This window comes from Panthera uncia, chromosome D1 (assembly GCF_023721935.1).
Source record: "Panthera uncia isolate 11264 chromosome D1, Puncia_PCG_1.0, whole genome shotgun sequence".
Taxonomy (NCBI): domain Eukaryota; kingdom Metazoa; phylum Chordata; class Mammalia; order Carnivora; family Felidae; genus Panthera; species Panthera uncia.
Window position 1 is genome coordinate 109,767,589 of NC_064808.1, and position 22,379 is coordinate 109,789,967.

General features: G+C 46.8%; 1 protein-coding gene across 1 annotated transcript; it reads left to right on the plus strand.

Annotated features, from left to right (window-relative positions):
• Positions 1-2,115: 2,115 nt before the first annotated feature.
• LOC125910766 (stromelysin-1) lies at positions 2,116-10,330 on the plus strand. Its single transcript, XM_049614259.1, has 10 exons — positions 2,116-2,276; positions 3,040-3,284; positions 3,377-3,525; positions 3,650-3,775; positions 5,344-5,508; positions 5,696-5,843; positions 6,781-6,914; positions 7,344-7,503; positions 8,575-8,678; positions 9,942-10,330. Exons 1-10 carry the CDS (start codon positions 2,172-2,174, stop codon positions 10,040-10,042), a joined length of 1,437 nt encoding a protein of 478 aa, XP_049470216.1. The 5' UTR covers positions 2,116-2,171; the 3' UTR covers positions 10,043-10,330.
• The last annotated feature ends 12,049 nt before the right edge of the window (positions 10,331-22,379 follow it).

Below are 22,379 nucleotides of genomic sequence, written 5' to 3' on the forward strand. Positions count from 1 at the left end.
TTTGTGAGTTGTTTTTTTTTTTAACTTTTCATTCACCTCTTTGCTTTTTCCTGTGAGCCCTTCATTCATAACTAATATATTAATGAATTCTGTCAGCAGTTCTGGGGTACCTGCTTTACACCAGACACTATGCTCACCACTAGGAGCTCAGAGATGAACGAGGAGCCCCGGCGATGGAGGGGAGGCAGACAGGTCAACAGTCCAGCAGGAAAAGTCCGCAAGAGACGTGGGTGCAAGGCACCACTAAGAAGCCAAAAATGAACTCTTCTGGAGGCTCGAGACTTCCCGAGACCTCTCAGTCGCCGTTTTATAAGAGGACAAACTCTGCACGAGCAGACTCTTGCGTTTATTTCAGGAACAACAGCGCGGCCCGTTGTGCCAATCCTCTTTGAACCTCTGGGAAAATAAACATGATGTCTGTAAGGTTTCCCCATAACCTTGAAATGTGTTTTCTGAGTTATGACACCAGAGAAAATTTAGAAAAAACCCTTGATCCGGAAGGAATTGAGACCTGTGCTTCACGTCCCCCTCCCACCTCCCCTGCCCACCCACCCGCTTCCCCAGTCCCAGCCCCCTCAGCTATGCTGACGTCAGTGAGCACCAGCGTTCCCCCTGATTTCGGTCAAGACGAGGTCCAAATTCTCTCCTCTGAAGGAATGAGGTGTCTTTCGATAGAATTGAGTCCGAACGCCAGTGTTCACACTCGATGCCCAGCCCCTGCCCGGTGGCCATCGGTCACCTGGGCGCCTCCAGTTCCAGGGTCTTACCACATCTCTGATGCACGTTCGATGAGATACCCCTGGTGTTTATTCAGAAACAGACAAAAGGTAAAGCCAGTAAGGCATCGAGAGCAGCACTTGCCCTTACTGAATGTTCTGGACACGGACAGCCCGTGGGTCATTTCACAGGTTCGCACTGGCCGGCCGTCTGTCGCGTGGCCAGCGGATAGGCAAGCAGACAAAGGAAAACCGAAGTGTGGTGACGGATAAAATGTGCCCTCAGCCAACGTTTAGCAACTGTGAATTTCGCCCTCTAGGGTTTGCACTCCCTTTCGATAAGGGAGGTGGGTGGGCCGGGGAGAGGGGGCCGGAGGTCTCCCCCTGGGGATGTCTCCTGTCTTCCAGAGGAGCACCTGTTACACAGCCCACGTGAGCAGCCCTCCACAGGTCACAGAAGAGGAGTGAGAGGAAGGCAGGGGAGGGGAAGGGAGAGAAAGGGAAGAAGAGAGAAAAAACAGGTGAGCACCCTGGGGAGACCATTCAGGGTGGCTTTTGTTTTTTAAGTTCAAACTATCTACGAATTTGAATGGAAGGTGGAGGGAAAGGGATTGGAAGAGAGTAAGAAATGTGTAGGAGATACTGACAGAGAATTCCAGTCCTGTGCAAAGTAAATCATTCGATGCTGCCACTGTTTTTACAGAGCCCCTGTTCCAGGAAGGCCACCTGTCAATAAACCGGGCACAGACCTGCACAGACCAGAAGAGAAGGATGCACTCCCTTCTTCGCGATCTTTGTTCTCTCCTCCCCTTGAGCTTTCTCTCCTCAAAAACTCAGGAACCCAAGGAGATACCAAGAGCACGTATTTCAAATCAAAGACTCAAAAACTGAACTCTCCCTTCCAGCTTTATTCTAGATCTTGCTTCTTCCGTTTTGACAGAAACGAATACGACTCTTTGCATTTACTCACATCTCATTACATTTGATTTTAAGTACGTTTTTCTTAAAATAAGACCGCATCTAGAAGTCCTACTCAATTCTGACTTTTTACCGAGTCAGCCTATTTCTCCTCTCAAACACCGCAAACAGAAATTGTCTAGTAAATTCCAGTCACTTTTTCTTTCCAGAATAAAAAAAAAAAAAAAAAAAAAAGCCCTAGTTTTCATCTTACGAAGACAGGAAGCATTTCCTGGAGCTTAATCACTGTTTTGATTTGCAAAATTGGAAAGGTTGAGAGAAATTAGTAAAGTAGGTTGTATCATCCTACTTTGGATTTGGAATTTTTGGACAGGGTCCTGCTGCCATTCGGATGAAAGCAGTCATGAGTCAAGCTGTGGGTGACCTAAACCAACACTGTCGCCCTATAAAAGTCAGGGCTCCATTCGGCGGACCCAGGAGAAGGTAGGCAGAGAGGAAAGCACTAAGACGACAAAGAGCCAAGGAGAGCCAGTGGAAATGCAGAATCTTCCGGCTCTACTGCTGCTCTGTGTGGCCGTGTGCTCAGCCTATCCAGTGGACAGAGCCGCAGAGGACAAGGACAGCAACATGGACCTCCTTCAGGTAATTGACGGACGCATCTCCCACAGGCGTTGGCAGGGCCGAGTGGGAACACCACCCCTGCTTTCCATTCATAAACACACGGGATGCTTCGGGCTCACTGTGGAGGAGAAGTTCAGGGACAGGAGGTTAGGAAGTGTGGGATGTGGAGGGGTCTCCCCAGCCTACTGTGTCTCCTTTCATGCAGGAGCAAACAGAGGCCAGAAACCTTAGGCGTTTGCCTAAGATCCTGACCCCCTGGGAGCAGCAGCACTGGGGCTCGAGGGGCAAGAGTACAAGAGGAGGGTGTAATTAAATGCATCTTGCAATGGAACTTCTTCAGGTATTTTAATCCAGGGGAAGTTAAGCTAAGTATTTACATGGCTAGTGTCGTGTTCGGACCCAGAGATCTGTCCAACTTTCTCTCGTAAGTCAGGTCCCCGGGAGAAGCACAAAGTAGAAAGTTGAAGGGCTTGAATAAGTGTGACTGAAACACAAATATGCCCAAAGAAGCCTTTTGGCTTTGTGTTTCTGCCTTAAGTTCATTAGATATTGGTCTCAGCTTCCACGCCATTGTCATTGCTTGGGGAGTAGACTAAGCTCCAGACGTTAGTTGGTTACAGAGACAAGACAGACGCAAGGAAGAATCCGTAATTGAAGAATGGAATGGAATATGTCACGTATTTTGATTTTAGCCAGCTGGAGGAATACCGGAACTAGATGGGGTCTGCAGCTGCAATTTAGTACGAAAGGCTAAAAATCATGACTGTACTTACTACCCCACTAGCAATACCTGGAGAACTACTACGACCTCGCAAAGGATGTGACACAGTTTGTCAGAAGAAGGCACAGCGGACCTGTCGTTAAAAAAGTCCGAGAAATGCAGAAGTTCCTCGGGTTGGAGGTGACGGGGAAGCTGGACCCTGACACTCTGGCGATGATACGCAAGCCCCGGTGCGGCGTTCCCGACGTGGGCCAGTTCACCACCTTCCCTGGCCTGCCGAAGTGGAGGAAAACTCACCTCACCTACAGGTAACGGGTCCAAAGGTAACAATCACGTCACACTGCGATTTTACCAAGTACCATCACAGGGGAAAATAATCTCTTCGATTTTTTTCTTAAAGGATTGTGAATTACACACTGGATTTGCCGAGAGAGGCTGTTGACTCTGCCTTTGAGAAGGCTCTGAAAGCCTGGGAGGAGGTGACACCACTTACTTTCTCCAAGATTTACGAAGGAGAGGCTGACATAATGATCTTTTTTGCAGTTAGAGGTAAAAACCAAAAACAATATGAAATGCATCCATTTATGTAGTGCTGTTGTGGGGGGTGGGGGTAGGAAGACTCCAAAGGTATTTTAATTACCTATCTTTCAAATAAAAACACTTTCTCCGTCAGATCATGGAGACTTTATCCCTTTTGATGGACCTGGAAATGTTTTGGGTCATGCCTACGCGCCGGGGCCCGGCATTAATGGAGATGCTCACTTTGACGATGATGAGCAGTGGACAAAGGATACATCAGGTGAGTCGCACATCTCTCAGAATGATTTGGGTGGGTTATTTTTGTTGTTTTTTTTTTAGATTTAGAAAATTCTGAGAGGCTACAAATCTTCGAGAAGTGGTGTGTTCTAGATTTCCCAAATGGCTCAAGAAGTAGAATGTATTTTTGTTTTGATCATTATTGAAAACACTTTCAGATGTCTAAAAAGTTTATTCTCTGTCTTGGTAAGCACGCTTTGGAGGCATTGTTAAAGTACTTCTTTGAGGACGATGGTTCTAGTATGATCTTAGGACCATCCTTAAGAGTATTTTCTCATTGTGTCGAATTGCAGATATCCAAGGGACCACGTGTTGCCTTGCCTCTGTGCTAAAATGGGCCCTTGATAGTGCTTATATCCAAATTGGGGGAAATGTCTTCTATACTCTTCAAAATGGAGATGGGAGTTAAATTCCAGAAACTGAGGTCCCAGTTTAGGTTTTTCTGGTAAATCAGCCTTTTACTCTCTCTAGGTTAAGAGGAGTTTTTAGGGACTTGTTCTAAAGGGAGACACTAGCCCCCAAATACAGTGCCCAATTTTTTTAGGTAGGACGGTATTTCTCAGTTCATAGCTGTATACTTTGAGGACTGACTTCCAACGTTTTCAAACAACTGGCTAAAACAAATAATACTAACCTCTGAAATTTTCTGGGATTTATAATCAAAATGCAAACAGAATATCTATAGGGAGTACAAATGTGAGGTTAGTGCCGGATAAATTTCTTTGGTTTGATCGAATTAACAACTTCTTCCTGCAAAGTCACAAATGAGGACTTTAGTAGGATCACAAGTTACACAGATAATGCTCGCAAAAGTAAACTTCGCATGTCAAACGTAATTACCCAACGATTTCCAATGTCAGCACCCTGGGTTTTTTTTTAATAATACGCGGAAAAAAATATATGAATGCAGCTAGTGTTCGTGTGGTCAAAGTCTCTTTTGTGACAAATGCTGGGCATGATTAGGCATGCTATGTTTTAGACCAATCTTAACAAGCCCTATGACAATTATCATTACTAATATTTCCAGACCCAATGTGTACTTAATAATGATCCTGGGGTTGAAAAATTATGCAGGCAACAGTCTGCATACAAAAGTATGATTGTTTAGGGTTTCAGATTTGAGTTGAATAAACTGTGATTCCTTTAACTGAGACTATAACTGGCAAACATTAATACGTTGAGACAGTGTTTAGCTTTTCATTGACAAATGAAGAGAAATATTTATGAATGTGCTAAACAAGTGGGTTGGTTCCCCTCCGGAGTACAAGAAAGAGGACCTTGTTTTCATGAAGTAAATAGGCTTCTGAGGTGGGAGAGGGCAGTAGGTGGACACACTGGATATTTTGTCTCGAAGACTGATTTCAAGAATGAGAAGCATTAAAAAACGCTAGGCTTTCCGTTAAGTGTGTTATCAATCGATCAGTCAACCAAAAAACAAGGCAAAGAAGGCCCTCTGTGCTTCCAGTAAGTAAGCCAATAAAATACAGCTGACTTGTGTGATGTACATGTACTTAAGGGATTAGGAACTATTATTTATGATTTCTTAAATAGGGACCAACTTATTCCTCGTTGCTGCTCATGAACTCGGCCATTCCCTGGGTCTCTATCACTCGGCGGACCCCACAGCTTTGATGTATCCCGTCTACAACCCACGCACAGACCTGACCCGCTTCCACCTTGCCCAAGATGATGTGAACGGCATCCAGTCCCTGTATGGTGAGTGATGCTGGAAAAAGGAGGCATTGGAGCTTTGCAGTCATGGTCTTCGGGGAAAGCTTTAAAATGCTGCATAAAGCATTTGCAATTCGTCTCAACGCACTCAGAGAGTGTTTAGAAAGCATAGAAATCGACGGAAGCATCCCATTTCGCCTCATGTTTGATCCCCCACATCTGTTTCCTTTAGGACCTCCCCCTATGTCATCCCCTGATGGCCCCGCGGCGCCCACGGAATCTGTGCCTCCAGAACCTGGGACACCAGCCACGTGCGATCCTGCTTTGTCCTTCGATGCCATCAGCTCTCTGAGGGGAGAAATCCTGTTCTTTAAAGACAGGTCAGACCAGAAGATTCTATTTCCCTATCTATTCTTTTGACGTACATTCTTGTCCTCTCCTTGTTGTTCCTATAAGTCACGCTTGCTTTTCAAAAGTCCAACTTCAGAATCGCAACTTTATCTTTACCTCCTTTAAAAATGGAGTCAGGAGAGTGTTACATTGAATCAATAATTTCCTGTCTGCAGGATACACATGCACTTAAGAGAACATTTCAAGCTGCACAAACAGGCAGAAAGTAGAAAGCACGTCTCCCTCACCACACTAATCTGGGTTCCCTAGGGTATCCCCGTACTCAAGGACCCCTGTACATCCTTCCAGGAGGTTTCCATGCATATACCAAAAAATACTTACAGACACAGATACGCACATGCACACAGCGGTCTGTCTTTTCAGAAATGTAGACCACGGGGCGCCTGGATGGCTCAGTTGGTTAAGTGTCTGGCTTTGGTTCAGGTCATGATCTCACGGTTCGTGGGTTCGAGCCCCAAGTCAGGCTCTGTGCTGACAGCTCAGAGCCTGGAGCCTGCTTCGGATTCTGTGTCTCCCTCTCTCTCTGCCCCTCCCCTGCTCGTGCTGTCTCTCTCTCTCTCTCTCTCTCTCTCTCTCTCTCTCAAAAATACATAAACATTAAAAAAAAAGAAAATGTAAGCCATGTTGTCGCACACACAGCAGTGTGCATGAATTGTAGGTATTTAGAGGTTACACTTGGCTAATTAATTTCGCCACAGGATCACTTTTCTTTGCCAGGAGGTCTGGTGCAGGCTTCCCAGGAGAAAGAAAACATATTTTCCCATTGGAAGTACACCTAATTTCTGCCTGTCATCCAGCCAGAGGATGAGAGCATGCGGGAAGATGGGTGAGGCAGGTCAATGAGAAAAATGTGCTACAGGCGAAGGTCTGGGTTTCAGTTTTCATTTGTTTTTATTCATATTGCAGACATTTTTGGCGAAAATCCCTCAGGACGCCTGAGCCTGGGTTTTATTTGATCTCCTCGTTTTGGCCATCTCTACCTTCGGGCTTGGATGCCGCATATGAAGAGACTAGCAAGGATATCGTTTTCACTTTCAAAGGTAATTATTATACGATAATTTCTCTAACTTGTTGAAATAAAACCCTTTCACAGGAAAATTGAATAGGACTTTGATTTTCTCTACTATCACAAATTGTATCTACATTGTTGCTCTCAGGCAATGAAGAACTAACTGGAACGGATGTTATTTTCTTTATGTTTTACAAATGATAGAAATGAACATAGCAAAATACATGGCTCAGAGTTGTAAATTCCCTTCTTTGATTTGTGTTCATTCATTCAATCCACACATTGTTGTTCAATGCCCACTTTGAGCCGGGGATTACATTTTTACTGTGAAAACCCAAGGCGCTAACAAGTATTTCTAAAACTCAAAGGCTTAACGTTTACAAATTAAATGCGTTTATAAGTAACTAGGTAAATAATGTAGAAATAATGAAATAATTCCGTGAGTTATTTTTCTTAACAGGAAATCAGTTCTGGGCCATCAGAGGAACCGAGGTACAAGCAGGTTATCCGAAAGGCATCCACACCCTGGGTTTCCCTCCGAGTGTCAGGAAAATAGACGCCGCTCTTTTTGATAAGGAAAAGGAGAAAGCGTACTTCTTTGTAGAGGACAAATACTGGCGGTAAGACGCGGTTGGGACGACTCTGTGAGCAGCCTGCTTAGGGACGTTAGGTTCTTTCCCTGAGGGACCCCCACCTCACTCTCAGTCCTGCTTCCGTCTCACTGACGAGGACGGATACACGCCTACTTTCCAACGCAGCAGCGCCTGGTAATCGGCATTTCTTAAGCGCTCCTGCCTTGAGCCCTTGTGCCACAGGCTGGACCTTCCCTCTGCTGTTGCCCCACCTGCCTGGACGGCCTCATCTCTCCTTCGCCCCTCCCCCAAGCCCACTCACCCTAAAGTCCTGGCTCGAGTCCCCGCCCCCCCTACGGACCTTCCCTGCCAGGACTCCAAACCCAGATGGATTTGAAAGAAGCCTCAAGAATCCAGGCCACAGTTTAGCATTCCTTTCCTGTGGACTCACTGCCTCCCTGGGTGTTTGTCTCATCTTCCCAAATTTGCTCTATGATTGTGAAGGGCTTCCCTTAAGCTCCACCCCTCATTAGTGCTGCCTGCTTAAGTTTTATGGATAGAACCCAGGACTCACACAGAGGCTGATTCCTGGGCCGGCGGCCCACACAACTGGGCAGACCAACCAAGGTCCAGCCCCTGAGTCCAAAACACATTCACTGTGATTTCCTTCTCACCACTCTGCCTTTTCCTAACAGGCTGCCCTAGGAAATGCAGATGTGCAGGGTGGGGAGGACGTATAGGAGTCAGGCATGGCAGAGAACTGGAGATGTGTATTTGAGATAAATGAGCCAATTCGCTTCATGCACCTGTTCGTGCATACCTTCGTGTCTTTGTGGTTGAAAGACGATTAAGGTTCTTTCTGTCCAGGCTTAAGAAATATGGTAACAAACATCTTCCAGACCGGGCTGTTGACTCTGGTCCTGGTGGAGATACAGCTCTAAGAACTAAGCGTGCAGTTCCATTCAAGTCCCATATTTCTGTAGTGCTAAACACGTTTGACATTTATTTGCAGTACTTAGAAAGTTTACTAGAATTCCACATGAAACCAAACATGACTTAAGAATGTGGGTAACGTGGCCTCCGTGCAATGCTGAGCTGTGTTTCTTTGACTGGCTGCAGATTTGATGAGAAGATACAGTCCATGGAGCCAGACTTCCCCAAGAAAATAGCAGACGACTTTCCAGGGGTTGACTCGAAGGTTGATGCTGCTTTTGAAGCATTTGGTAAGAGGGTACTTGCTCTGTTGGCAACGGGCCACTTGGTGTCAGAGGGAAGAGGGCAACTGGATTGATTTGTGATGATGGGTTTCCTTTAACCAATTTCCACCTCCCTCCCCTAGATTTCAATTACCAGGTCTGTACCACTTCTATGACGACTTTATATAGTACGTTGATTTGAATCAGAACAATAATCAACACAAATCCCTATATTTTGTCCGTGTGGATAAAACCAAAGTGCTTGAGAGTCACTTCCTCACCTCCAGAGCTGTTATCTTTCAGATTCCCATGTCGTTATAAAACCCCTCGGGGGCGTGGCCAAGTTTCTTAACTGGCTGGCTTTCTCCTCCCCTCCATCCTGTTGGGAGATTTTCCTGAGTAGTCAGCCATTGCCCACAGGGCTCACTTGCAAATACAGTAAAACCTTGGATTGTGAGTAACTTGTTCTGCGCGTATTCTGCAAGACAAGCAAACATTTCTAATACATTTTAACCTGATACACGAGTGATGTCTTGCAATACGAGTAGTACATGATGCCGAATGTCATATGATCGCAACTGAGCCAATGGTCCTTGCAGTTCGGTTTGATGTACGACTGCTTTGGATTACAAGCATGATTCTGGACCAAATTATGCTCACAAACCAAGGCATTACTGTCATTGCTTTTGCGTGTGCACAAAGTTTTTAAAAACTTTTTTTTCCCCTAATCAAAGAGAGATGGCTGGTGGCTGGTGATCCTTCTCGAAGGGTAACCCAAGCACCATGATGGAAGAGCCGTAAAGGGTCCTGTGGTGTTTGGAAAGAGTTTCTATGCTTCTCTGGGGCCACACGTGACCCTCAGGCTATGAAGCGAGGAAAGGGGAGGAGGGCTGTCAGGAAAAACAAAAGTAAAGAGATCACAGTTTCCACAGAAGCAGAGAGTTTTGTCTGATCAGAGCAGAATAACCTGATGACCTGAACCTGGCTTTACTGCCAGACTGCGCTGGAATGGAGTGCCGTCTCCAACCCGCCCAGGGGTGACCTCGGGCAAGCAGACTGTGAGCCTTCACCTGCTCATCTATAGAATGGACTTAGATATACTTCCCTCATAGGATCGTTGCAGAAATCAATGAAAAAACAATCATCTAAAACGCTTATCATCGTCCCTGACACATATTGAAACTCCATAAACGCTTTGTAATTTTCATCATCTACTATTCTGAGTTCTGCATGTTGCCAACTTCTTTTTTTGAACAGATATCCCCTTATTTCCCTTGTCCGTATTTCCAGGGTTTTACTATTTCTTCAGTGGATCTTCGCAGTTGGAGTTTGACCCCAATGCAAAGAAAGTGACACACGTGTTGAAGACCAACAGCTGGTTGAACTGTTGAGGTGTCTAGAAGCACCACGTGGGCATTTGAAACGAAGCCGATGATTCTTCACCTGAGTCTTTGTGAATCGAAACGGTTCACTAACTGCTGCACATGCACTGACAGAGCACGAGTATAAGCTGCGTGTCTGGCCGGTCAGCCTCACCTATGACGGGCCCTTCGAGCAGGCTGCTCGGCGCGCACTTGGGTCACACAGAGCAGCTTCCCCAGGAGAATGGAGAACACTCGTGTGCGAGACGACTGACTGTATATAGACTGTTTGCTTGTTATTTAATAAAGACGATCAGCCAGTTGCTTTATTGTTTCGTTTGCTTCGAGAATGACTCGTCCTCACAACCTTGGGTGGGGTAGGGGCGAAACAGAAGGCAGCTGAGATCCTTGGCCAGTGGTGTCAGTACTAGGGTCTCCATGCGGCAGCCTCACCATGAGCCCATCCCGAACTGAAGACAATGTGCCCCTTGTCCTCCCCTGGTGTCCGACGAAGAGGTGTCCCTATGTCCACCCCCCAGACGTCGTATGTGTTCCTGCTATACCCCAGGAGAAGGATCTAGGGAAGTGATCTTGCAGGGAAGGCTCTAGAGAAAATTGTGAAGCGGGATCCTACGGTTAGCACAAGTCACCTCGTTCGTGCACTTTGTTTTTCAGGTGGAGAAAATCCAACACACCCGCTCTTCATCTTTTCCTTTTACGTATCTGTTCCCTCCGTGGAGCCCCTTTGCCTGACCTCGTGGTCTGCTCATGTCCACCCACACATGAAAGTATCCTCTTGTACTCATTTTGTGGCTGTCTGTGCGAGAAGTCCACGGGCAAATGCTTATCCTGAGGTAGATTTGTTGCCCCTAAGTGGCATGTCTGGGCAACCACACAGTAAGAGCATACTCACACTTTAACTTGCTCATTGGGGAATAATTTGTCGATCATATTCCGTGTGCCAGGCACTGTGCTGGGTTGTAGGCATCGGAATCTCAGAAAATGGACACAGCCCTGCCCTCATCAAGATTATAATCCAGCAAGAAAAAATATAGGCAGATAGCCACAAACATGTACATGCAACCATCAATGTAATAAGAGTCACAAAGGAAAACCATCGGTGTCTTTGACAGAATAATAGGGAGATCTACTCTGCTTTGGGCTGCTTTGAACGTTTGAGGGAATGGCACTGGGGAGGTTTTGAGGGAGGTGTGAAACCAGGTGAGGGGATCGTGGCTGGGACTGAAGCAGTCACACTGCAGAGTCAGACAAGAATACAGAAGAGAGCAGGACTTCACGATGGGGCTGAGAAGAGAAGTAATTCCCAGATGGCCTCCTAGACCCTAAGGACAAATGTCACAGATGGTGGCAGCTTTGCTGAGGTGGGGGACGACTTGGAGATGCACAGCTTTGTGAGGAAAAGGTAAGAATTGGGAAGAGTTGCTTAGGTTTTCTAAGTTTTGAAATGTCTGTGGGATATCCAGGTAGGCCATGACATAAGGAGTCTACATTGGAAAAAGGAGGCACAGTGACTGTGGGAGGTGATGGGTGTGGACCACACCCACGGTGGTGACCATTTTGTAACATGGACAAGTGTGGAGTCTTCACCTCACGCACCTAAAATGAGTACAATGTTGTATGTCGATTGTATCTCAAATGAAAAATAGATCTACCCTATGACCCAGCAATAGCACTGCTAGGAATTTACCCAAGGGATACAGGAGTGCTGATGCACAGGGGCTTTGTACCCCGGTGTTTATAGCAGCACTTTCAGCAATGGCCAAATTATGGAAAGAGCCTAAATGTCCATCAACCGAAGAATGGATAAAGAAGATGTGGTTTATATATACAATGGAATACTACTTGGCAACGAGAAAGAATGAAATCTATCCATTTGTAGCAACGTGGATGGAACTGGAGAGTGTTATGCTAAGTGAAATAAGTCATACAGAGAAAGATACCATATGTTTTCACTCTTCTGTGGATCCTGAGAAACTTGACGGAAGGCCATGGGGGAGGGGAAGGGGGAGAAAAAGTTACAGAGAGGGAAGGAGGCAAACCGTAAGAGACTCATAAAAGCTGAGAATAAACCGAGGGTTGATGGGGGGTGGGGGAGAGGGGAAAGTGGGTGATGGGCACTGAGGAGGGCACCTGTTGGGATGAGCACTGGGTGTCGTATGGAAACCAATGTGACAATAATTTCATGTTAAAAAAAAAAAGGGGAGGTATAAATATACGGATTGTCAGCATTTAGATCCTCCTTAAAACCATGAATACAAAAGAGACTACATGTGAGATTGCATTTTGCTAGGAATTGAGCATTTCTTTATCTCAAAATCACCTGAATTTATTCAGTTTTCTTTTCTTTTCCTTTTTTTTTTTTTTTTTTTTTTGCAGGGTCCTATGTGGTCACAACACAATTCCAAAAGGTAAAAAACTGCAAAGTTAACCTTCCTCACACCCGTCACCCACAGCTAGTGCATTTTCTCGGAGGCCACCATGGAGAGCTATTGTGACCCGGCCCCTGCCCTCATCGAGATTATAGTCCAGCAAGAAAGAGTGCATGCAAATAACCACAGGCACGTACACGCAGCTTTCAGAGCTGTTTTGTAGAGATGCAAACATCAACACTGTCTCTCGAAACCAAAATGGTGGCATGCAAATTCGCACTGCTGTTTGCTATTTTCACTTAACGCATCTTGGCAACCATTCCACACAAGTACATGCTTCATCCTCTCGCTGGCCGCCGTCTATGACATGAACACGTAATTTGTGTATTCAGTCCCCTCTCGGTGACTAAATCAATACTTCAATAAATGCATACATCGAAGAAATGAAATTTAAAAATACAATGTCATCAAAAGTAAAGAAAATAAATATAGCTGACAGAAATAGAAATATTCTATAAGGAAAATAATTTAATGATATATAAAATATACATTTGAAAAATATATTTGAATATAATTTGTTTGAAATCAAAAATAGAAAATGCATCAAATAAAATTATGTGGACTCGTAGATTATTTTTGGCTGGCGACATATCAGTAGGTTATTTTCAATATTTTACTGTCTTTCCCATACACGTACTTGTGCATCTGGTGAAAAAGTCAGCCTCCAAAGCCTGCGCAGAGAGGGAGGAGGAGGGGGCCTGGTGGGGGGGGGGGGTCTCCACCCTGCAGGTCGCTGCACCCCATCTACTCCAGCAGTGCGGGTGCAGCGATGAAGGTGAATGCTGGCTGAAAGGGCACAAACATTGGCAGGTTGGGATGCCTTGGGTTATAGGCAGCAGTAACTGCCGACTGGCTTAAAAATAAGACAGTTTATCACTTTTCTTTTCAAAAGAAAAGTGTTGGTGAGGGTGTGAAGAAAGGGAATCCGTTGTGCAGCGTCGGTGGGGGTGCAAACGGGTGCAGCCGCTGCGGAAAACAGTGTGGAGGCTCCTCAAGAAGTTCACAACAGAACTACCCTACCATCTGTACGATGCTACCACACTACAGTCCAGCAAATCCACTTCTGGGTGCGTATCCTGAGGAATGAAATCAATATTTCAAAGAGGTATCTGAATTCCAACCGTCGTTGAAGCACGAGTCACGATAGCCAGCACAGAAATAGCCTAGGTGTCCTCTGATGGATGATTGGATAAAGAAAATGTCGTATGTATACACAATGGGATACTATTTTTTTTTAGTTTCTATTTTGTTTGAAAGAAAGAGAGAGAGCATGTGCACAAGTCAGGGAGAGGGGCAGAGGGAGAGGGAAAGAGGGCGGGCTCAGCATGGAGCCCGACGCGAGGCTCAATCTCACAACCCTGGGATCATGACCTGAGCTGAAATCAGAGTCAAAATGCAAAAATCAACGGACTGAGTTGCTGCTCAACTGACTGAGCCACCCAGGCACCCCCACAATGGAATATTATTAAGCCCTAAAAAAAAAAAAAGGAGATTCTGCCATTTATGACAACACGGATGAAACTCAAGGACATTATGCTAAGTGAAATCCGCCGGACAGAAAAACACAAACACCGCATAATCTTACTCAGATGTGAAATCAGAAAAAAAAATAATTGTCAACCTCATAAAAGCAGAGAGAAGAATGGCGGTTGCCAGGGACACGGGGGTGGAGGAAATAGGGAGATTTTGGTGATGGGATAGAAAATTTCAGTTATGTGAGACGAATAGGTTCTGGAGAGATGAGGTACCACGTGGTGACCACGGCTACTAACTCTGTATTGTAGACTTGAAATTTGCTGAAGGTAGATCTTCACTGTTCTCACCACACAAACCCACAATAAAAGGTGACTCTGTGAGGTGGTGGATGTGTTAATTAGCTTGACCGTAGTGATCATTTCACGATGTGTAAAAATATGCAAACACCGTGCTGTATATATACCTTAAATATACATCGTTTTTATTTGTCAGTCATACCTCACTACAACTCGGGAAAAATGTTAAGAAGTAAAACAATGAAAGTAAAAATAAAAGAGCTTGAGGATTCACACTACTTAAAAGCACAGCGGTCGTGGAGATGGTAGCTTCGCTGCGATTGTGGCCCCAGCTCCCTCCCCGCACTCTGCTCCCCCTGCTGGCCTTCGGGTGAGCCGCACCTTCACCCTGGTGCTCCTCAGGGTGGGGGGTGACACCTGTGGTAGCTCCCCGGGCGTCAGACCTCCCGCCATTAAGCAAGCGCTGACCACAAACCACACTGCTGAGCCGCCCCTGTTTGGATCTTTTGTAATGGTGGGGTCATCCTGGAACGGTCACCGCGGTGAAGAAGAGCCATCTCACCCGGCCACGGTGCCGCAGCAGTGGGGTCGGGGGAGACACTGAGGCAGAAATCTGTGTCCATCCACCACAAAGAGGCTTGCACAGGTGAGAAAGTGGGAGCACTACGTACAGATAATGCTTCGAAGTTGGGCTGGGAGGGAGGGAAACAATATACATGTTCCTTGTCCTACCAGACCCGATTCACATCCTTCTGCGTGTCTTTGCTGGTTTGGGGAACTGGAACCAAGCAACTGTTCATTTGCTGAACGCCTGGATTTTCCAGGCACTGCCCAGGGCTTGATGTGAAGCGTCCATTTAGTCTTTGTAAGGACCGTTGGGTCGGGGCCATGTTTCCATCGTGCAGAAACTCAAGTTGAGAGCGGCTCAGGGACTCTGCCACGGTCACAGAGCAAGTAGCAAAGTCAGGACCTGATTTCCTTTCTTCCTGGTCCAAAGATCATGTTCTTATTTTGTCTAGAGTAACCGACAATAACCCAGACCAGATGGCCGTATCTCATTGAGTTTAGACTCCGCTCTGAACTAGACGTTGTGCTCTATCATACCGCACGACCACAGAGAGGAAGCTGATTCTTCCTCAGTCCTACAATTTAAAACTCTCACGGCCCGAAAGCCAAGGTTCTTGCATCTACATCTGACATCTGGCCTTTCTAAATTCCCCTGTGCTATCCGACATTATAACGGACAACGGGGGACCTCACACCTGCTATTGCCCCCCTCTGTAATTTCCCCAAGCAATCTTGTTCCAGAAAGACTGGAGTGTGCTTGTGTGCCCACAAGCCATTCGCTCGTGTTTTTTAACACCAAGCGGAGGCCAAGCACCGGGGGGCAGACTTGTAGCCCATGTTAAGACAAGCCCAGCCCTAAAGGTGACGTGATGCTGAATCCCAGGATGATGTTCAAGAACTGGCTTGATTTCTCTTGCCTTGGAAATTCAGAGTACATTTGCATTACAGGAAGTGAGTCTAGTTTGGGGGATGGGGGAAGGAAAGCAGGACCTGGGAACCAGATTGGAACTTGGCAATAAACCCACAGAATGGTGGATTGAACACCAGTGAGAAAACAAAAGATAAAGAAGTCACAGAATCTCAGCACCTGGTGTACAGATGGTTACTATCCCAGAAGCCCATTGTCAAGGCTAGAGCCACCTCGAGACTGGTCGTGAGTCCAGCCCCTCTGTGAAGAGACTCAGGCGAAAAAGCCCGCTGAATGTTCTCCAGTGCTGCAGAACTCATCTGTGAAAGCAAGAGAGCATTTAGCTTGCCAACCTGGGTTTTGGGTAGAATTAATTCAATTCTTTCCTTTATTATATTAGCAAGAGTTACTTAAGTACTTACAAATACTCTGCTTGTTTGATTTTCTTCTGCACAAAAAGATTTGGATTATTAGAAAGAACCAGCTATTTTAAAATCATAATTGTAATTTGAAGTGTTGATGAAAATATTTATGAGTGCAAATAGTATCAAACGTTTAAGGATACTTTAAAATTTTAACCATATGAATCAATATCAAAGACCCAATGAAAGTGATCATAATTATTTTTATGCACATTTCCTAGATTGATAGAATAACAAGATTAGAAATTTGAATTTAAAGTCTTAAGAAACCTTAAGATGTAAGTTTTTAATAAATTGAATAGTAATTATAAGACAAGTAAAACTGTAGTAATGGGCATGCAAAAAATGCTGCCCTCAGACATTAAGGAATCCAGCTGAAAGGCTGACATATATTACTTAATCCTATTTTAATGCAGAAAGGACACAAATACCTTACATATATTATCTCATTTAATTCTCATTTACGAGGTAGGTATGGTTAAACCAATTTTACCCATAGAAGGATTGCTGTCACTCACAGAGGTTAAGCCGCATCCCCAAGGTCGTGCACATGACAAATGGCATAGCCGGGGGTCGAATCCTTCTTGTCTGACCCCAGGCTTATGTTCGATCCTCTCTGCCACCTCTCTTCTCTGAGTGTTGACATGAACTGATTTACCAACGTGATTAACAGCAAGGAGAGAGCGGAGCTGAGACTGACAGAGTTAATAGGGCAAGAGTTGGAAAAGAGAGACAAAGGGGCTGGCACTTTATAGCAGGTCAATTCAACAGGGGATGGTCGGACTGATCCACGAGTGGGTATATGATGCAGACATTGAAACGTTTCAAAAGTCAAGGGCTCATAACTTGAGAAGTTCCTGTAAGTTCTGATAAGTGCTGCTATTTTCTATTTAGATGAGGAATGTTAAGCCATGTAATGGAGTATTTCGTGTGCATCTAAGTGAGTAGGAATATGGTCTGTTATTAATAAATAAAGCAACTGTTTCATAATTCAAGAGTGTCTGCTCATTTGTCAGTGGATTAATTCATTAAGAAATCACTGCAAAACCTGACCCACAGGAAGAGATGTGGTGACTCATAAATCCCCAGCGCGGAGGGACCCCACACTCCTGAAACCACAAGGAGATTTCTGAAGCCAGAGAATATTTCACAGACCAGGCACAGGACCTCACATCAATACCCCTGAGTTCTGTGTCTGAAAATGACAAGTTAATTCTTGTATTTTTTTCTGTACGTTAACTGGTTTTGAATTTCTTTTCCCACAAAGCCCTAATTTGTCACCTTTTGACTCTGAAGCAGATGAGTGTTTGTCTCAATGTTCTCAGCCCACATCAGTCCTGTGATGAATCAGGCTCAGATTACACCCTTGTGCGGATGAATGTAAGACAGGAGCCACCGTCACAAGACTGCAGGGTGCGGGCCACCAGGTCAGAATTCTGCTCTGCTAGGCACAGACAGAAATGTTCGCTGCCCTTTTGGGGCTCCCGGTGTGGGGACGGTCGGGCCGATGTGGGGACAAACATAAAGGGCAGACCCTGACGGGAGCTACTCATTTGTTTCTCTGTTCACACTGCGGGCGATAGCAGGGTGCGGGCATTCTGCAAAGACCTTGCGTCCGTCAGGGAACAAAACAGACGAAGACGTTTGGCTTGTTAAGACCGACCCTCGGGGGGAAGGCGGACAAGAACCAGAATGATGGGCTGTAAACACACTGTATCAGACCTTAGGAGAAGTGCGCTGGGGGGGGGGGGGGGGGGGAGAAGAAAAACCACGGAGGGAAGGGAATTGCAAACACAGAGCGCTGCAGGCGGTAGGACTGTAGGACTGGCAACATAATGAGCGTGGCCAACGCGAGCTCTTCCCCCCCCACCCCGAAGTAGAAAGACGAGACCCGGCTTTCAGGACACAGGGAGTCACCGTAGGCCCCCAGCCGCTGTCCGTGACCTGTGCTGCCCTGCTCCCCCTCCCTGCCCCCGGCACGCTGCTTGTGGAAGCTTCTGGGAGCTTTGGGGATGCAGGAAAGCAAACCCTCAGCCGCAAATGCAAAAACGAGCCGTCTCTGTGTGGCCAGGAGGTAGCCCAGCCACAGCAGAGACAGTACATCCATGCTAAAACTCGCAGAGCTGTCCCAGAAGTGAAGACTGCCCTCACATGCGTTCTCAAGTGGCTTTTGCAGGTTGGAAACCAGGCCCCACTGGGTTCATGAAATGGAGACCGTCACCAGAGGGACTGCCCCTGCCGCCCCCGCTTTGTCGCGGGAACGTTAACCTCATGTTTCTGAGGCGAAAACCAGGGAGGGCTGCAGGGGCCAGGACCGCACGTGCTGGGCTGACCACAGCGTGTCGCACGGTGACCTCCTGGCTCTGCTGTTGGTGCCTGTGCCCGAGGAGGAAGCTTATTCACACACGGTGCGTGTCCAGGCTCGTGTCCTATGTGCGTGTGCACGACCAGCCCACCTGTACATGCACGGCAAACCCCTCTCCGCATACGCCCCTAACCCTGAGCGACAGAGGCCCCCGTGCCCCTGCTCGGAGAGTCACATCCGGAGACTCATTCCGCACCGTCTCCTTGTTTGCTGAGAATAAATGGTCCTTTGTGTGACAAGGGCACCTGCTGTTTGAACCCGTGACTCACCCAGGAGAGAACCGAGGATGGACGATCGTTGGGTTACAGAACCACTTCCGGCCGGGACTGGAGGGGGGACTAGAAGACACGGTCAGAGGTAAGGCCAGGGCTGGAGCACCTCACGAGGGGGCTGGGGGGTAAAACTGGCTCTAACTCTGAGTGAACCGGCAGGGCATGGGGTTGGGGGGGGGCAGCGGGTCAGAAGAGTGTCCTCAGGCTGTGCTGGATGTGATTGGAGGGGACCAAGGGCAGGGGACCAGAGCCTGGGGAGGGGGCTCCCGCCTGGGCAGCGTGGAAGTGAAGGCACGTATTTGGCTTTACATGAACAGAGAGCCCACAGGATTAGTGACGGACAGGCTGTGAACCGTGAGAACCAGAGAAGGGTCAGGACGACTAAGCAGTTGGAGGAGAGGCCACCAAGTTGGCACCACCTGGGACGCTGGGGGGGCCGAGGGCAGAGCAGGCTGTGGGGGAACGCCGCGGGCTCACTTTCCGGCATGGGTTACGCTTGCAACGTGTGTGTTCATCCAAGGACAGACCTGAAGCGTCACAGTCGTCAATAAAATACAGCAGGTGTATCATAATCTACAATGACAGGCTGCCTCCTCCTGCTACTTGTGAGAGCCCGGGGTTACTGTCTGTACATAAGTGTGTCTGACCTGGAGAGGGGGCAGTTTGGGGCCGGAGCGTGTAAACTCTGAAGGAGCATCCAACGATGAGCAGGTGATGGGGGAAAGAGTGTCTCAGTGAGTCTAGGAGAAAACTGGGCAAACGTCAGTGAAGAAGGGAACGGATTAAGGTGACAACAGACAGAATTACGTGAAGAAAGGAGGCTCGATCGGTATTGTAGGAAGTGAGTCAGGAACACAGAGGAGAGAGGTGTCTGCAGAGGACTTTGGTCCAGGGTCCCAGAGCTGAGCCCGGAGACCTGCGGGAGGGTGTGCGTTCCCCACGGACCGGGGGTCAAGAACTCTCTGGCCGGTCCACCCAGGAAGTGAAGCCAGACTTGGCCCTCAGGCCAGAAAAGGGGTACGACCCTGACTTGACTTCTCTCTGTGTCGTTCGTTCAGTGATTTATTCATTCCTCAAGCAGATATTTACTGAATGTCTAAGATGGCCAGGCCCTGGGCGAGGGAGGAATATGCATTCAGACAAGGTTCCTGCTTATCCTCCAGCAGAAGAGACAGAAAAGTGAACGGGCGCTAGAATACCGAGTGGGCGGTGAACACGGCCCAGAGCATGCACGCAGAGCTGGGGAGACACACAGCAACTGACCATGCTTAGGGAGGTCAGGGAAGACTTTCAGAGGAGGTGCTTCTAAGCTGAAGCTCACACGGTAAATACTTCCTGAGCAAAGAGGAAGAGGGTTTCCGTCCAGGTGCAAGGTACATACCCCGTGTGCAAAGGTGTGAAGGGGATGCAGCTCGGCTTTCTATCCGCATCAGCCCCTTAGTATGGCATCCAGGAACTTCAGAACTTCAGGCCTTCTGCCATCTCACCATGTCCCGCCCTCAGCGCTAACCCCAGACAAACCCAACCGCATGGAGTTATCTACGTGAGCCAGTTCCCTCTGGCTCCTCCAGCCCTCCTGTCCCCACATTGGGCACAGGGTCTACAAGGTCATCTCGGGGTGAACCAGGATTAGGACCATGGTAGCTCAAAGTCCTACACAGGCTGATTCATAGGGGAGCAACATCCTTGGAGCAAAGCTGGTCTATGGAAAAAGGAAAAGCAGCAAACATTCAGGCTCAGGCTAAGAACGAGAGGGAGAGACAGAGACAGAGAGGCTGAACCCTCCCATTCCTCAGGAAGGCTGTCCCGAGATTGTATTCCATGAGAGTCCCCAAGCCTCTTATTGTAGATCGACTCGAATTAACCTCCCAACAAAACGATTCTTGGCTTAGACATAAGTGGGAGTGGGCACAAACCACCGACCTTCGGAGAACATGTGGAAATGGTGCTGGGGACCCAGCAAGGCAGAGGAAAATGTCTGGCCAAGGTGAAGCCAACAGCCCTTGAGGGGAGAAGAAGCAGCTGGTTCCACTACTGAAACTCCAGCTGTGGGCTCTCTGAGGGCAAAGTTTTAGGGTCTTGGGATGGAAAGTAAAGGTGTCTGAAGTTGTTGGTTACTTCTTGTCATCTAAAGTCTACCAGGAAAGGCATATTTTACGATCCATGTTTCCTTACTGGAAATAAGGGAAAAACAGTAAATAACTCTGTTGCCAGAAGCCCTTCCAGCCTGTGATTCACATTCAAACTATGAAAATATCTAAACGGAGCAACCACAGCACTTTGATGCTCTGCCCTCCTGGGTGTCAGCAGGAGTGGGGTGTTCTCAGGACGATAACAGGACAGGGGACACGGAGAACTTGAGGGCTGGGAGGGATCTACCTGCTCAACTACCCCTTCAAATCTCTTCTCATTATTGCATTTCACAAGATCCCTCAGGTTCTTTAAAATAAACTTCCTCTTAATTAAGTCAGTCATTCTTTCCAATGAAATGGTTCCCCATGAAAACAAAGATGTCATATTCCCAGCTGACTTGCTCCTGAAGATCCAGCTCAGGGATTGCCTTCTCCTGAACACATTCTTTGACCTGCCCACCTTGCCTTCTGGCTGTGTTCAGTCTTCCTCTTATGCGTACCCGGTAATCCACAGTGTGCAGTAACTATCCTCACACATGTCCTACGTTGGACTGTCCTCAGTGCCCAGCGCCATGCCTGCCTCTTAACAATTGCTTATTAAGCTTTTATTGAATGAATGAATGAATGAATGAATGGAGTTCAGGAAGGAAGCGATGCTTGATCCTAGATGTTCTTCAGCCAATCGGAGTCTAGCAGGCCAAGCATGGAGGATAAGGGAACAGCATATGCGGTGGTGTAAAGATATGGGGAATGACATACCTTTATCCATTTGGGGCAATCACAAAGAATTGGTCGGACTGTAGCGAAGAAAACATTTTTTTCCCTGAGTCATATTGTAAAGGGAAGAGTATTAAGAATTCAACTTGCTATTACATAGCTGAAAACATGGCATTTCAACTAATAAGGGTGACAACAGAGAAAACACTCCTCAAAACATATTAATTAATTCTGTCAGTGAATAATTCAGCAGTAAATTCATTTGAGAAGTCATCAGGCTATGAACAATACATTGAATTATTAACTTCAGCAAGCATCACCTCCTGCACACAGTATATTTCCTAAGCCTTTCTGAAGTAGATTAAAACAGGGGCATACTTTTGTAGCAACATGGATGGAACTGGAGAGTGTGATGCTAAGTGAAATAAGCCATACAGAGAAAGACAGATACCATATGGTTTCACTCTTATGTGGATCCTGAGAAACATAACAGAAACCCATGGGGGAGGGGAAGGAAAGAAAAAAAAAAAAAAAAAAAAGAGGTTAGAGTGGGAGAGAGCCAAAGCATAAGAGACTGTTAAAAACTGAGAACAAACTGAGGGTTGATGGGGGGTGGGAGGGAGGGCAGGGTGGGTGATGGGTATTGAGGAGGGCACCTTTTGGGATGAGCACTGGGTGTTGTATGGAAACCAATTTGACAGTAAATTTCATATATTAAAAAAAATAATAAATAAATAAATAAATAAATTAAAAAAAAAAAAAA